This window comes from Tachysurus fulvidraco, chromosome 14 (assembly GCF_022655615.1).
Source record: "Tachysurus fulvidraco isolate hzauxx_2018 chromosome 14, HZAU_PFXX_2.0, whole genome shotgun sequence".
NCBI lineage: Eukaryota > Metazoa > Chordata > Actinopteri > Siluriformes > Bagridae > Tachysurus > Tachysurus fulvidraco.
In genome coordinates, this window is record NC_062531.1 from 18,542,695 (window position 1) to 18,559,131 (window position 16,437).

General features: G+C 37.2%; 1 protein-coding gene across 2 annotated transcripts in view; it reads right to left on the reverse strand.

Annotated features, from left to right (window-relative positions):
- Positions 1-16,437, reverse strand: part of cacna2d3a (calcium channel, voltage-dependent, alpha 2/delta subunit 3a) — a 198,881-nt gene that overhangs the window by 17,973 nt on the left and 164,471 nt on the right. For both annotated transcript variants that reach the window (XM_027166722.2, XM_047800316.1), the window contains 6 exons: positions 12,138-12,199; positions 11,371-11,415; positions 10,710-10,772; positions 9,472-9,542; positions 1,874-1,949; positions 1,410-1,462 (listed from right to left, as the gene is read on the reverse strand). In XM_027166722.2, coding sequence (XP_027022523.2) covers positions 1,410-1,462; positions 1,874-1,949; positions 9,472-9,542; positions 10,710-10,772; positions 11,371-11,415; positions 12,138-12,199 — 370 coding nt within the window. The remainder of the gene's footprint in view (positions 1-1,409; positions 1,463-1,873; positions 1,950-9,471; positions 9,543-10,709; positions 10,773-11,370; positions 11,416-12,137; positions 12,200-16,437) is intronic.

Sequence of the window (16,437 nt, forward strand, 5' to 3'; positions counted from 1 at the left end):
ATTACCAACTAACTAAAGATGATAGCTGAAAATACAATAAGCTTTACATTCACAGGTGCTACAAGTATAAAGCAAATATTCATCAAACCCTTAAAATCTGGATAAAAGATGTTATGACACAATTTAATACCAGAAAGAATTAAAATATTATTTATAATATAACAGGGATGTGCTTTAGAGTTTTCTACCCTATAGCAGCCTTTTTTATCTTATGTAGAAAAGATGGAAACTACTGCAATTCTACTTCCATGAAAGCTTACTCATGTTCTTTCTCTCATGTTCTCTCTATAGCCCTGATAGGTTAAGATTGTATGAATGATTATCCAACACAAACATAAAGACAGACATGATTTATAATTGAAACGGTGCAACAGGGAGAGCTCTTTATGAGGTGGGGTTATGGGGAAAAAGAAATATTTGTACAACAGATGTACAACTCAAAAACTGATTACAAAAGATGATCAAATAAGTGAATAGCATCTTACGTCTTCTAACAAGAAATAATATAACATCATTTAATTTATTTGAACCATTCACTGATTGCACATGAAGTTTTTACAATGTTCTTTTTGTTCATAATGATTAAATGTCACTGTTTCTTATTATCCTCATGCATTTATTATTACTATTATTATTAGTAGTAGTAGAAGTAGAACAATTATTATTATTATTATTATTATTATTATTATTATTATTATTATTATTATTATTATTATTATTTGTTCTTCTTTTTCTTCTTCTTCTTCTTCTTCTTCTTCTTATTATTATTAAATATTTACAGTACAACAGATGGCATTAAAATGAATTATTATTAGAATTTTATGAGGTTTATTGATGTTTATAAAATGCTTACAACTACTAATACTTACTCATTTACAAATCTGTATTTATAATTACAAGCTTCGTTGTTGTGTCACTGACAGTTTGTTGTCAATTTTTCTTCTTTTCTTTCCTCATTACATTGATTATAGCAAATTCCATGAATGTAAAAATGTATATGAAAATGACATGATTCACTTCCTGGTGAAATATACTATAATGGTGAGATTATGGAGACTAGTAATGCTCCAAAACTGATATCCAACCTCATATGGAAATATGATTAAAGGAATAAAAGCCAAGAAAATAACCGTAATTAATTCAAGTGCCTAACAACATGTGATGTTTCTAATAAGACGGAATAATAGAATATAGTGTGTATAGGCTTTGTCTTTTTGTTTACAACAACAAACTGCAAACAAATCATGGCTTTGATCACGTCAGTCTGGCCAAGTGTAACCTCAGCAAAGGGTAGCAAGTTCAAAGCGGCATCCCAGGATTCCCCTGGCTATCTCCATTAGGTTTTTGGTAATTTGCAATGCTTTGGAAAAATCCAATGAATAAAAGCAGATGACTCGGAGGTTACTTACATGATGAGCTCGGTCAGCAGCCATTTAACAGTCGCGTAGAAAGCAAAGTAGGGCTGCGAGGGAGGGAAAAGCCATAAATCACACAAACAGATGACAGTAAACAACAAGAAGTGTCGGGCCTGTGCGGTCGGGTACACACGTAGAAATGCAGTAAATAAAGAGAAGTAATTAGGACTAGGGTGCAAGACATTGGTCAGATCACCCACATACACATATAGGGGCAAGCACACACACACACACACAGGCTGGTGGATATTGTACAGTATAGATGTGGCTGCTCTTCATCATTGTGTGGCAAGACCACCCAAGTATGAGAAGGCATGAAAAAAAGGGAGGAAGAAGAGAAAGCTGAATCAAACAAGACAAAAAAAGAGGATGCTGCACATTCACGCAGACATAACAACTTAATAGCAATTCTCTGTCGGCACTGGTGAGCTTTGTTTCAGTGCTTCTTTTATGCTTACGTCTAACAGACAGCTTGAACTGTCACTGCTCTCGGCGTAGATCCTGCAGATGGCCTGATAGTCATACAGAGTCACCCTAAGAGGGAAAAAATGAAAGAAAGTCCAGACACACACACACACACACACACACACACACACACACACACACACACACACACACACACACACACACACACACACACACACACAAAGAAATCAGGTTTAAAAGTCATGAGACGTAAGAAAGGGAAAAAATGCGTACCAAAACGTGCCAACATTCCAAATTTCGGGCTTTAAAAGCAGATAATTAATAATTACAGAAAAGTTTATTCAGCTTTGCTGAAGAGAAATTCAAGTCATTTTATAGGACTGTAGCAAAATTTCAGCTCATTATTTCACACGACTTTGCCATAAATTGTAAGGTTTGTATAAAAAAAAAATCAATCGTTCTAAATCTGTTAAATAATATTACGAATGCCTTAAAAAATGCTAATTAGTTAACATTCTTTTTTTAACAGAAAAATAAAAATATTGAATATTTTCTACTTTGAAATTAATATCTTCTTAAGCACCCAGATTAACTGCTGCTGTATTAATATCTAACTAATTTCCATGCTGTTGTGTGAAATTCCTAATCTGTTCAATGCGTAGATGGATTTTTTTTATGACAGTATTTTATGTTTTCAACAACAACTGGCCAGCGAGATGTACGATGAAAAACAGATAAGCAATCTCCCAAACCTGTGTGTGAACCCAGTGTAGAGGGCAAGCTCAAGGTGAGATGTCTAGACTTGATTTCACTTTCACAATGATGGTGATTCCAGAGCGTGAAAGGTGCTGATGGAAAAGGCAACGGATAAGGAACCTTTCTGTGTGTGGAAGCGTATTAGACGATGTTGTGTGCAATAGGTGGAGGATATCTTTCATAACCAGGCCTCCAGGCTAGAAATGGCTGGGTGTGTATGTGTGTGTGCAGGAGTGTGTATAGGTGTGTTTGTAAGCACGTCAGGTGTTTGTGTCTGAACTTTAATATGCATGTCTGACTGCATTTCTGAGACTGTGGTTCCAAGTGCGAAGAATGTATGACCACATCAGATGCATGTGACTGACAGGGCAGGTGTGTGGAGGGGATTTGGTCGGCTTTGAGGCATACAAACCTGTGTGTGTGATCACTGTCTGGGCTGCTAGCAGATGGAGTTTTGACACCACCCCACACACAGCCTGAGGACAGGTTCGAACCATTGCAGCCACCACTGGAGACGCTTAACCGTGACATAGCGTGCAGATGAGATTACGGCTAATCCCTTAGAACTGATGGGATTAACAACCTCGCTCAGTTTTAGGCACGCTGGGAGACGTGAGGCACACGTTTCTGGAAGTTATTATCTCTTGCCCTGACTGTTCCTCTTTCACCTTTTAACTATATAGATTGTTGGACAATGCTTTTATTTTCTAGGAAAAATATCATTCACTAAATAAGTCATTAATTATCAGTAAGAGACTGTAATTAACTGCTTCTGTCTTTCACTATTTTTATAGAATCATAGTTGATTGTATATTCAGTGGAATATTACAGATTAGTAGAAGATACAAAAAAAAAAGAAATCTTACTAAAATCTGAAAATTAAGAAACTGTATAATTTCTTTATTTCAGATATTTGATTATGTTAAATGATATGTAAAGTATAAGGTTTTCTATGCATATAAATGTACTGTGTCTTAAAAACAAATTCACAGGCTTAAAAATTACATTCTGTAAATAGTGCTACAACCGGATTTCAAAGTGCTAAATAATACTTTTTCAAATATCTGTCCACTATTTTGATAGCTCCATGATCTTCATGAGAAGATTATGTTTGTTTAGGTGTGTTCTTTAAAAAAGTCTAGAGCTTACAGGAACAATTTTTGCTTATTTGACACTTTATTTGCACACAAGTAAACTTCAAATAATTGTAATAAATCTGTTGGAAATTGAGAAGAAACACCAGAAACATGCACGTCGATTTTCACAGCAATAGGGGTTAAGGCTTGTACGATCACCACATTTACATTATTAAATGTTATTTTTATTTTTTTGAATTTTCAATTTACACTTTAATGGGCAATTTTATGCAGAATTGTGTGATATAATCCTAAATTAATTCCTTTTCAGTTTCAGGTTGCAACACTGCAAAATGTGGCAGAATTTCAAGGGGGTGAAAAATTTTGCAAAACCAAAGAAAAAACGAGTATTTATTTTTGTATGCATTTCCTAAAATCATATGAATTGTTATCAATATGCTTGTGTGGAATGAATGAATATGAATAATGAAAACATGAATAAAAAATGCATAATCACTGTCATCCTGCAATCCCAGCTGCATATCTAGCATGAGCCAAAACACATGTTTCATTTTTGCATATAATTGTGTTGAGCAGTACAACTCTATCTCTATATTTTTTGCTTTACTGATGGATATATTGAGCACGGTAGTACTGTACAGTATGTAGTGTTGTGGGTTGTGTGTGTGTTGTGTGTGTATGTTTTGGTAGTGGATAATGTCTGGGTTTTAGGCTGAAGGCAAGGGCACACATCCTACTACGTGAGTGTAAAACTATGCACGGAAAACCCTGCTACATCACCTTCCTTCTGCCCTCCTTCTCCACTTCGTCCTCCTCCTCTTCCTCTTCCTCCTCCTAACATTCCACACTTAATCATAGCTAATCGTGTCACTGCCCATCGCTCGCGGCTATTCCCATCCCACAGCACGCTTCAGAGGCCCCACTCTCCAGATGTCTGATTGTGTTAAAGAAAGGAAATGTGTGTTTTGCATGTGTGTTTGAGTATGTGTGTATGTTATGAAGATAGGGGAAGAGAACACAACTGCAGTCAATATATTATTTGAATGTTTCCTGATTCCTGATTTTTAAAATAGTAGAGATCGGTATTCATTTAATTTGTACATGCTTCGATTTGTGATCTTTCAACATGTATTTATTTACAATTTAAAATGTAATAAAAATTTAAACCTCTCTCTCTCCCCCTGTGTGTGGGTGTCTCCAGGTGTTCATGGATTTATTTTTCCAAATTCCACATTATCCCAAATTCCTGTCAAAAAATATGAAATGCTCTTTGTCCCCTTAATAGCTTTTTAAAATATCTTCCTGGGAAGAATGGAAAGGACAGAGAACAAACCCTTGTTGAATCTGAAAGTGCATATATATATATATATATATATATATATATATATATATATATATACCAATCTGGTGGGGTGAAGCTCATCATGTATTTCCTCAGAGACATGTGAAGTCAGTTAAGTGCACCTTTTGCAACAACACATACACACACATGTGAAAACAGAGAGTTCCATCGTTCCTGAAAGGGATGATTTCTGGCTATAAGTTTTGGCTTTGTTATGATGCTAAGCTGTGCACTTTATGGGAGGTAGATCCACTTATAGTAGTTAGAATTCCTTAACTGAAATTCCTGAGGCAGTGTGAAATTTGCTTTACCCACCTACCTGAGGGCTCCTGCAGTGACACCACCAAGTGTGCTTTCATGGTGTCGCTACTCTCCAGAAGGGTACAGAGATATACCACGTTTTGCAGCTTATCAGGGAGGAATTAGAGTATTCAGCTGGGGTACAGGACATTTCAGTACAATTGCCCCAATTATGTCTGGGCTGTGACTAAGCTGCGCACCTCCGGACTCTTGCAGCATAGATTGGTTGCAATGATCCGGCACTGCGAGAGGTTTTTCACAAAGGATTGAATCCCAGGCTTCAGGCAAAGGTGGCTGGTGAGAAGGAATGCCAAACATTGTCACAGTGTTTCACCATGGTCATCAGACAAGATACAGTAGTCTCCTCCACAACAGGCACCCACATTGCTCCAACCATCAACCCTCCACCCAGGAGTGACACCACTAAGTGTGCCTTCATGGTGTTTCTACTCTAAAGAAGAGTACAGAGGTGTACCTCCTTCACACATTTTTTGCAGCTTATCAGGGAGGAGTTAGACTATCCAGTTGGGCTACAGGACATGTCAGTACAATTGCCCCAACTATGTCTGGGCTGTGACTCAGCTGCGGACTTCCGGACTCTTGCAGCACAGAGTGGTTGCAATGATACGGCATTGCGAGTGATTTTTCACAAAGGACTGAATCCCAGGCTTCAGGCAAAGGTGGCTGGTGAGAAGGAGAGCAAAACATTGCCACAGGATATCACCATGGTCATCAGACTGGATAGTCTCCTCCACTACAGGCACCCAAATTGCTCCAACCATCAACCCTGCACCCACGAGGAGTTTCCAGAGGGCTTCGTTCCCAACCAACCGGAACCCATGCAGCTGAGACAGACAAGAGTCTGCAACTGATCTGTTTCCTCTGCGGACAACTGTGGACAATCATCATACTTTCTGCCCAGAGAAGCCTCTGCTCCAAGAAACTAAGGTAAAGCTCCAGATCTGCCATTGCAGTCTGCTACAGTACTTCCCACTATCCCACACCACATTGCAGAATTAGTTGACTTTCCATAATTAACTTAATCCATTGCCAAGTGGTCAAGGACCTCCAGCTCCACCATTCCATGCACCACACTGTTGATGATAATTGATGTGGATAATCACACATTAGATTGTGTCCATCACCTTCCAAGTTGGGATAATTCATGTAGAAGAGCTGGAGTTCTATGTGATTTCATCCTCTTCTAAGCCAGTTCATCCTGGGGTACCACTGGTTTAATACAAATGACCCACAGATATCCTAGTTATGCGAGGAATTATCACACTGGTTCCTGCATTGTTTCACCCACTGCTGTTTGCATAATGCCATCATGATCAGGTACCCGCACCCATAGACACTGTTTCCCTACCCTGTAAACAACTCAGGGAGTCATTTATTTTTAACAAAATGGACCTGATATGCCCTTACAACCACATTCCAATCTGCGAAGGAGACAAATGGAAGACACTGTTTCTCACCACATGGGGTCATTTTAAATAATTGGTGACACCATATGGGCTGATCAATGCTCCTGCGGTATTTCAGTCCTTGAGGCATTCAGAGGTTTACTGAACCACTTCATCATAGTTTACATAGACAGCATTTTAATTTACTCCTTAAGAACCTTAAGGTATTTAAGAACCTTTTACACCACATCAGTCATGCTTGTCTAGTACTATCCAGGATACTACAAAATAGTCGAAAAGTGTGAGTACCACAGGGATACCATTAGTCACGGTGGAGTATAAATGGACTCCAGGAAGGTGCATATTGCAAGGGAATGGCCAATCCCATCCAGTGTCAAGGAACCACAAAGTTTTCTAGGCTTTGCAAAGGACAGTTTACAGTTCCTCTACAGAAGGTTCATACAAAATTACAGCATAGTAGTAGCATCCCTCACATCCCTCTTATGTGGCAAGCATGAACAGTAAAGAGTAAACTGTTCACCTGTGCTTTCTTCTTTAATTCTCTAAGCAGTAAAGGCCAGCTGAGGCCAATTACAGCATTGAATACAGAGAACTACTGTACATTAAAGAAGCGCTGAAGGAGTGGATACACTGGCTTGAAGGGGCCCAGACCATATTTCAGGTTATAACACATTACATAAACTTGGAGTACATAAAGAATGTAAAATGAATGAACCCGCAGCAGGCAAAGCACTAAAAGAACTACCCAGCTAGTGTGAAAGGCATCCTGGTGGCTGTTACTAGTGACAACCCAGAGATACATTAAGGCCTATACTACATGTGCCCAGTCAAGGACAGCTTGCTCACCACCAGCTGGCTTTCTGAAGGCACTCCCAATGCCGCAGTGCCCCTAGGCACATATTATGACATATTACGGACCTACCCAAATCGCACGGCTACACCACCATTCTGGTGATTGTTAATTTTTCTAAAGGTTGCATGTTGGTGCCACTGAAAGGTCTCCCCACAGCCATAGAAACAGCCACAACCCTATCCGACCACATATTCAGGAACTATGGTTTCCCAGAGAACATTGAATCCTACTTAGAGTCTCAATACACTTCTCAAGTCTGGAGAGCATTCCGTAGAGAGCCTGGGTAATAATTTAAGCCGAACTTCAAGCTACCACCCTTAATCCAATGGCCAGGCAGAAAACACCTGAACCAGAAACTAGGGAGGCATGTGCACCTATTGCAGCCAAGAACAACAACAGTGTAGCGAGTACCTCCCAAGGTCCAAATATGCCCTAATATATTCCCTGATGTGATTCCCTGACCATCTTTGCACCCTTTCAGTGCATCATCAGTTAAAAACTGCCTCTGTTTCCATGGTTTGGGGAACCCTCCAACATCCAAGTGACCAAGGACTGGTTCCAGAATACCAATGTGCATGAGTGTAAGGGCAAGAGTGCTCATGTTCACCTCCAGAGGGCATTGCAACACAAGAGCTACAAGCTGGAGATGCCCCCACTCACAGTACTGACCAGGGGACATGGTCTTGTTCTCCACCAAGAAACTCCACCTTAAACTAACAAGTCAAAAGATCACACCAAGGTATATTGGAACCTTTAAAGCCCTGTGTAAGGTGGGCTTATAGATTACAGATACCAGGCAGTTACCATATCTTGTCTTTATTCCACACCTCCCTCCTGAAACCTGCCCAGGAGGCTGACAAACACAGGAACACTGATCTCATGCCCCCATCCCCACTGGAGATAGACGGCACACAAGCGTATCTGGTCAACTCACTTCTGGAAGAAGAGGACGTCTGCATTGCTTGGTCATTTGGGAGGGGAAAACCCAGACCGGCAAACTCCAAGACCCATGGGGGCATCCCAGGAGAAGAACATTGGTAGGTGTTCCTAATGGGGGATTCTGTTAGATCTATGCCTGCACATCCCCCTCTCTGCCACAAGAGAGAGCCCTCACCAGACTACCGAAAACTTGCAGTTCACAGGAACTACTTCCGGATTTATAGACTTATAAATCACATTCTGTCCATAGTTTGAGGTAAAATATTGTGTGTTTATCCTGTATTACCAAGCCTTATTTCCTTGTTTGGTTTGCTTTGTTTCATTCCATTTTGCTGTTCAGTTTTTTGTATTCTGGATTGTGTTTGTTGGATTTGTTTGGCATGCAGATTGCTTCCTCTGTTATATCCTTGTCTTTTTTTCTGATTTTGCCTCTGCCTCCTGTTTTGGAATGTTTGCCCTTGATTAAACTCCGCAAATGGATTAATTAACTGCTGTTCCTGGCCCACCTTTATGATAAGATAAAATAAGATTAGATAAGATTAGTTAAGATAAGATAAGATAAGATAAGATAAGATAAGATAAGATAAGACAATGTGTAGTAGTTCTCTGTTGACTCCAATGACTCAACAATTTTCCCTTTTTTTCCATATTAATCTAGCTCATATATAATCACACGCATGGGACACAGCCCAGTTTTTCAATGTCTCCTTGCTCCGCTCCAGAACAGGAATCATTGAGAACTTGATCTTCACACTGACACTTTCAGGAAGTATTATCGTATCAGTGATGTCTAGGGTTGGATATAATTTATCATACTGAGCCTATTTCATTTAAAACAAGCTTTGAGAGACTGTATTAACCTAAGGAGCTTCTTCGTACAAATGCTTAGTGAATAGGTATAAGTAGATTTTCTTACCTTTTAAAAGAACCCATGGATAGTAGTTTGCTCATGACGGCACCCTCTGCCTCCCCAAAGAAGACACCCGTCTGAAAGACAGAGCAATTGAAAAAGAAAAACAAGAGCAATTACAACAGTAACAAAAGAATAGCTTAAAACAAACTGTGTGCAATGTGGAGTATAAAAACTAAGAGGAGAATAAAGATCCTCAAAGACACATGTACAGAAAAAGTTCGGGAGGGACATGGAAGTGTGCATGTGTGTGTGCGTGTGTGGATGTACAGTAGTGGTGCAACACATTTGCAAAGCCATGTAAAAAAAAATCATGAATAACACAATGTTCTGTTACATAACAGAAGGATTCATCCTGCGAAACATATGACTCATAAATACAACAACGAGCTACAGTAATACTGCATTAAAAATACATCTAATGTGTAATTATATATCGTGCAGGATAAAAAAGCAGAAAGGAGTAAATGCATTCTGTCATATTCAGAATGTAATTATGGACAGAATATTTTTGTATTGAATTGAAGATTATTTTTTGTATTGAATTGAATTGCACAAAAATAAAGATATAGTAACATATATAAACAAAAGTCTAAATAAATATTGAACAATACTGTAGTTATAACACATACATATATGTAATATTGTATTGCTAATAAGCTTCCCAGCCAAAAAAATAAATACATTTACTAATATTTGATTACACCATTTATCACCTTAATCACATGGCAAGTCCTGTTGCATATGCACGCCATTGTCACCCTGTCAACTATAGTTCTCTCGGCTAGAGTGGGTGACCTATTTAGGTGCCCCTACTACTATTGCAAATAATCCCACAAGTCTTCAGGAAATTTAGGTCTGGTGATTTTGTAGGTGAGTCAAAGTGTCCCAGTGTTCCTTTATACTTGCTGAACAAACTGCAGACAGAAATTAGTATAAAGCATAGGTCTGAAAGCCTATCCAATGTATGTAAAGATTTCTAAACACAACTAACACAACTATCTATGTGTATTACCTAAATATTACCTAAATTATTTTGTTAACAGAACATTACTTAAAAGCTACTTACTTAATTACTAAAATATTTTTAAAATACAAAAATCCTACTATTTTTGTAATAATCTACCTAACACGGAGTAACCAAATCAATGATTCTTATGGATGCAACAGTTTTTTGTTGTTGTTTTGTATGCATAGCTTATTATCATTAAAAATAGGATATATTCATTTAATGAAAGTAGTACCATAGACGAGTCTTCTGATACAAGGATAAAGCCGTTGTTGTCTATGAGGTAGCAATTTATATCCTGGAAAATAAGAAGAAATAGTGCAGAATGTTAATGACAATGTTAGTTGCTAAAGTATAAACACAAAATCTAGGTATAGTGGGGCCCAAAAATCTGAGACCACATTGAAAATCTTGGGTCTTATTTTTTTGTTTAATTTTATTTGAAAATGAACAGAAGTTTTTAGAATTCTAACAAAGTATTGAATATTTAATATTGTGCATTATTTCTAGGTCTCTATATAAATGTAAGCAAATGTGTGATAGTGACCATGTTAACTGTTTTGTATAAACAGTCAGATGTTCATCATGGCTGATCTCTTCTATTGAAGCACGGGATTAGACAAAATGCTGAAAAGAATTCATAAATTAGAAAAGAATGCAAAACAGAAGCAATTTCACTTTCGCTCTCAGACTTCTGGACCCCTCTGTATGTATGTATGTATGTATGTATGTATTTATGTGTGTTTGTGGGTTTGTCTATGAACACATGCTTTCAAATACTACTAATTAATATTATTATTAATTATTAATACTAATAATTTATGTTCAAAAGAATGATCAGTGATAGACATAGAGGACGTGATAGGGCACAGAGGAAGTGTGCATTGCATCCTCACATCATCATCACAGCTGATGGAACACTTCCCATCCAGGGTAGCACACTACAGTGTGAAACAAAAACATTACACAGACAACAAAATACAAGCAGACTACATTGTGGGTCATTTATGAAATTTGTAAATGTCTCATAAGCATATATTAGTTTTATGCTCTTAAGAATTCCATTCTACTGTATTCAACATAACAGCAATAAACAAAATTAATTGTTTATGACTTAATAAGGAGAAATGGAGTAAAATCTTTAAAATGTCTTGTTATCCTATTTTGTATTATTTATTTATCTGTCATTTGTTTAAATTCAGTTTCTTGTGTAAATCCAGACTTAAATAAAATACAAAATTCACTTTTTATTAATGTAATGTATATATACTGTATATATACTGTATGCAATGTCCCCAACTGTATAACTCTTCTGAATGTAAAAATGTATTTATTTTATTTATTTTTAAATTGAACCTGTATTTCGATCATTTTAAATTACTGATAATACTTTTCACTGGTCAGCAGAGGACAGCAGGGATATTAAATAAGTTAAATATTTGAAGAGATTTGAAATGGTGTCCAGTGATGAAAACTCTGCTGATGGTGAACTAATTGCATTAAAACATCTTTTACAGGTATCATAGCTTTACTCAATCTAAATGTCAAGGTGTGTGTGTGTGTGTGTGTGTGTGTGTGTGTGTGTGTGTGTGTGTGTGTGTGTGTGTGTGTGTGTGTGTGTGTGTGTGTGTGTGTGTGTGGGTTAGGGTTAGTGGGCCCTAACCTGTCTGCTGGCAGTCCAGAATTTTCTCTGAAAGAATTCCAACTTCATCTGTATCCCCACAGCTAGAGTGAGCACACATTCAAAACATGCCATGTTAAAAAATAGTCAATGTGTCATGTTGTTTACTTAACACCAATGCAGTATGAAGGGTTTTCATTTTCGCAATCATCAAAGCTTCATTAACAATGACAAATTCAGGACCCATTAATCTTCATGATGTTTATGGATACGGTGCCTTAACTGAATAATATTTAGTAAGGTGGTACGATCTGACCCATTAAATATTGAAACCGTACTCCAAGCTTCTACATTTTGTTCATTAAGGAGTAGAAAAACATATTCATTTTCACCTCCATGCCTTATATACTCAGAACCAGTTCTCTAAGCCATTCATGTATATAATACCACAACATGATGATTTAAGGCCAAGTTAAATATGTCATGCAGAAGACTTATGAGTTACTAAATTACTGATTATGGATTTCAACTTGTTGACAAAGGCATTCCTCCTGTCCATGTAGAGAATTATTTTAATCTCTGTGTGAAATAGAGCTAAAGGAGAATGCTCTGGTTGGCAAAGGATACCTGAGAAGCCATCAGCAATGATTGTGAGCTATCAGAAGTGTCAAAATGATAGAGGAAGAGATCACTTGGCACTAAGTGTGACCAAGGCATTGCTCAGATTTTCTGACCGATCGACCCAACATGCAAAATAACTACGGCATTGTCAGGTCTTGCTGCAAAGAATACACAGAGATATAGGGGATTAAGAAAATCGTAAAATTATTATGCTTAAGTAAATATAAACAAATCAGAGTGCATTCATGTGTTTATGTGAGTTAAAGAAGCAGATTATATGTTCAGAAAAGAATACTGCACACTGTGTTATGTGCAGTATTCAAAATCCTTGGCGCCTTTCATAAAAATAAGCAAAAACTGCTGTATAAAATAAATAATAGCACATTTTACATAGTTTAAGCTTTTTACTCAGGATTACCAGTAAGATAAGCTATTTATAGTTGATCAAAGAAGAAGTCATGCTCATTATAACTATTTATAACTACATTATTTTTCAATTACTGCATTTTCTCTCAACACATGATTAACACCAAACATGGGAATTGTTAAACAAATTTAAACATATCGCCTAGAAATGATTTCTTTATTAATCCTTTGCTCTCAGTCCCAAGAAATTCTGTTGTTGTCTTTAACCATGTTCTGTTTCCCTAGGCTTTAACTATGAGGTTGCACACATGTAAAATCCATTTGTTACACAAGAAGAAAGAACTTTAAACATTAAATTAGCAGAAATTGTGTAATGGATCTATCAATCTATCTATCAATATATTTGTCACAGTGTTTAGGATGGTGTGTAGAGTTGAGACCTAATAAATATAACGCTATGTCGCTTATTGAGTCAATAAGGTACTTGATTCATCCCATATTTCTATATACATTGTTTCATACATATATTCTGTAGAGTTTTCACAGTGGTGACAATAAACAGGGTGTAATAGTGAATAAGGTCAAACCACTTTGTCAAGAAATTGCAGAGAAGCTCAGAATAATTGGTATGGGGCACAGAGGGATACGTGCACTGTGTGAGATTACACATCAATGCCTTTGTTGCCCTGGTTACAGAGACTCAATCATGTGATTGGAAAACAAATAAAAAACAGTGGAGAAGCCAGATCTTGAAATGTGGGTGGGAAAGTATTTGAAGAGGAAACGTAGACGGCAACGTCACTCAAAAGAACCTGAATGAACACAAGAAAACGGCTGAGGATTTGAACAGTTCAGAAAGAGTGCACATGGTCTAAATCACTTCTATTATTATTACAGAATAAAACAATTGATTTATTTGTAATAATTAGTAATAGAATCGCCCATCCCTCTAGGGACACCTCGGCCAGGAAAAATATTTAAAATAGTAATGAAAACAATGAATTTGGGAGGCAAAATTCCACTGAAACATCTTGATTAATTTGAGTGTTTTCGTCGATTTGATGAAGTACAACATAATTCTAAAACATTATCTGAGCTATATAATTCATACTGCTGTTCATAAATTACCTGCCTAATGGTTTAAAAATGATGACAAGCAAACAACAGAGCAGGTTTAGAAAGTACAGGTCTGAAGCAGAATAAATTAACAAGTAACAAAAAAGAAAAATAAGAAGGAATCATTAGGAGGCACACTGACTCAAATTTAATGTGTGAACAATGTGTGAAAAGAAGGACCGAGTAGAACAATACAGAACAGAATGAAAGGAGAAAAAAGTAGCATTAAGAGGAACAATCAGGCTTAGCTGAAGTTGATTGACTGTATTAGGACTAAATACCAGGGTACTCATGCCACAAAGCAGGGGACACTCAGGAGTACCCAGAGGAAACCCCTAAAGCAAAAGGAGAACATGCAAACTCTGCACACACAGCATAGAGGCTGGAATCAAACCCTAAACCCCAGTGGTGCAAGCTGCATCATCAGATATTTAATAATTAATTTCAGACACACAAAAAAGTTACAAAATTTTTTTATGATTAAAAATAACATGTACAGTAAATAGCCATAATGTTGATAAGCCTTGTTATTACAGTTTAAAATTTTAATTCAGCGGTAATAGCAACAGGGTGCAAAAAAGTGTCCAACATAAATATTATATATAAAAATAAATAAATAAATAAATAAATAACTGAAAATCTGGGAGATCATCTGTCTGTAAGTGGGTGCTTTTATGTTGCTGGGTATTTTTGGGACCTAATGGTTTGCTAAAACTGGTACCACGTACTCTGACGAGCACTAAATGGGGAGCACCACATTTATTTTCCTCCACTTCAAGCACTGACACCAAATGTACAAGCTGTGTTTAAAAAAATCATCTACAGCACTTGTTATTAAAAGCTGGAAAGCAGGTAATTAATGGTAATTAATTACAATCAAACTTACTTTTCAGAAGTAAAGTGATACCACCAAGTTTTTATATAATTTACGAATGTTCGTGGGTTTCAATATAAAATTCTTCTTGAAGGTTTGTTTTTCCAAATAAAAGAACAGAATTACTTTGCAACAATTTTTTGTTCAAATATTTAGACTTATCTTATAAAACCCATGCATAACCCATGCTGAGGTTTATTAACATGCACTGAGTTTGTACACTGTGACTGAGCACTTACTGTACAATACACTGACCTAGCATTAAGTCTAGAAATCACACTTACAACAAATTTAAATCACGTTCTCTACAGTGCTCAAAAGAGCAAAGCGGCAGTCCTGCTACTGCTCAGTTGTAAGTACTTAAAAAAAATAAAAATAAGAATTGTTCCTGGCTTCTAAATGAATTGCCACATAGTGAGATTTTTTTATAGAACCCAGACACATTTTGAGCAAACGTTAGCAAATGTGTTGCACTTGATATGGCTGTTCAGCTCTCATCACAGCTGCTGGTTATATAAGTGGAAAGAGCAGGTGCAGTTCATTCTGCTTCTGCAAGTACATGCTTCCAATAACCAATCAATGATTAAGATAATCACATTCCCATTAATCATACTGATCATTATTACTCCCAATACCCAATTACTGATTACCATTGATCTCATTGGCCAAATGCTGATTAACATTTTTCCCACTGGCCAAATACTGATTTCCATTGTTACCAATTACTCATTCATTCATTCATTTTCTACCGCTTATCCGAACTTCTTGGGTCACGGGGAGCCTGTGCCTATCTCAGGCGTCATTGGGCATCAAGGAAGGATACACCCTGGCCGGAGTGCCAACCCATCGCAGGGCACACACACTCTCATTCACTCACACACTCACACACTACGGACAATTTCCCTGAGTCACGGGGAGACTCGACACGACAACTCCACACACACAAGGCGGAGGCGGGAATCGAACCCCCAACCCTGGATGTGTGAAACGTGCAAACGTGCTAACCACTAAGCCACCATGCCCCCCTAACCAATTACTGAGTAACCTTATTCCCACTGACCAACTACTGATTACCATTGTTTCCCAACAACTCATGACTTATCACCACTGTTCCCAAAGGCCAATCTCAGATTGCTATTTTTCTCAATAACTAATCACTTTCTAAAGATCAACCAATGATGACATTCCTGTAAAGCTTTGCAAAGTTTTTGTCTTTTGTTAAAAGAGCTATACAAATCAAAATAAACTAAATTGAATCACCAGTTATGCCCAATAAACTATCACCGATCATTATTTCCTTTTTTGGCTTTATTTACAATTTGCTTATTTTACTACCCCAACTACTCACTGCTACGACTTTGGTTT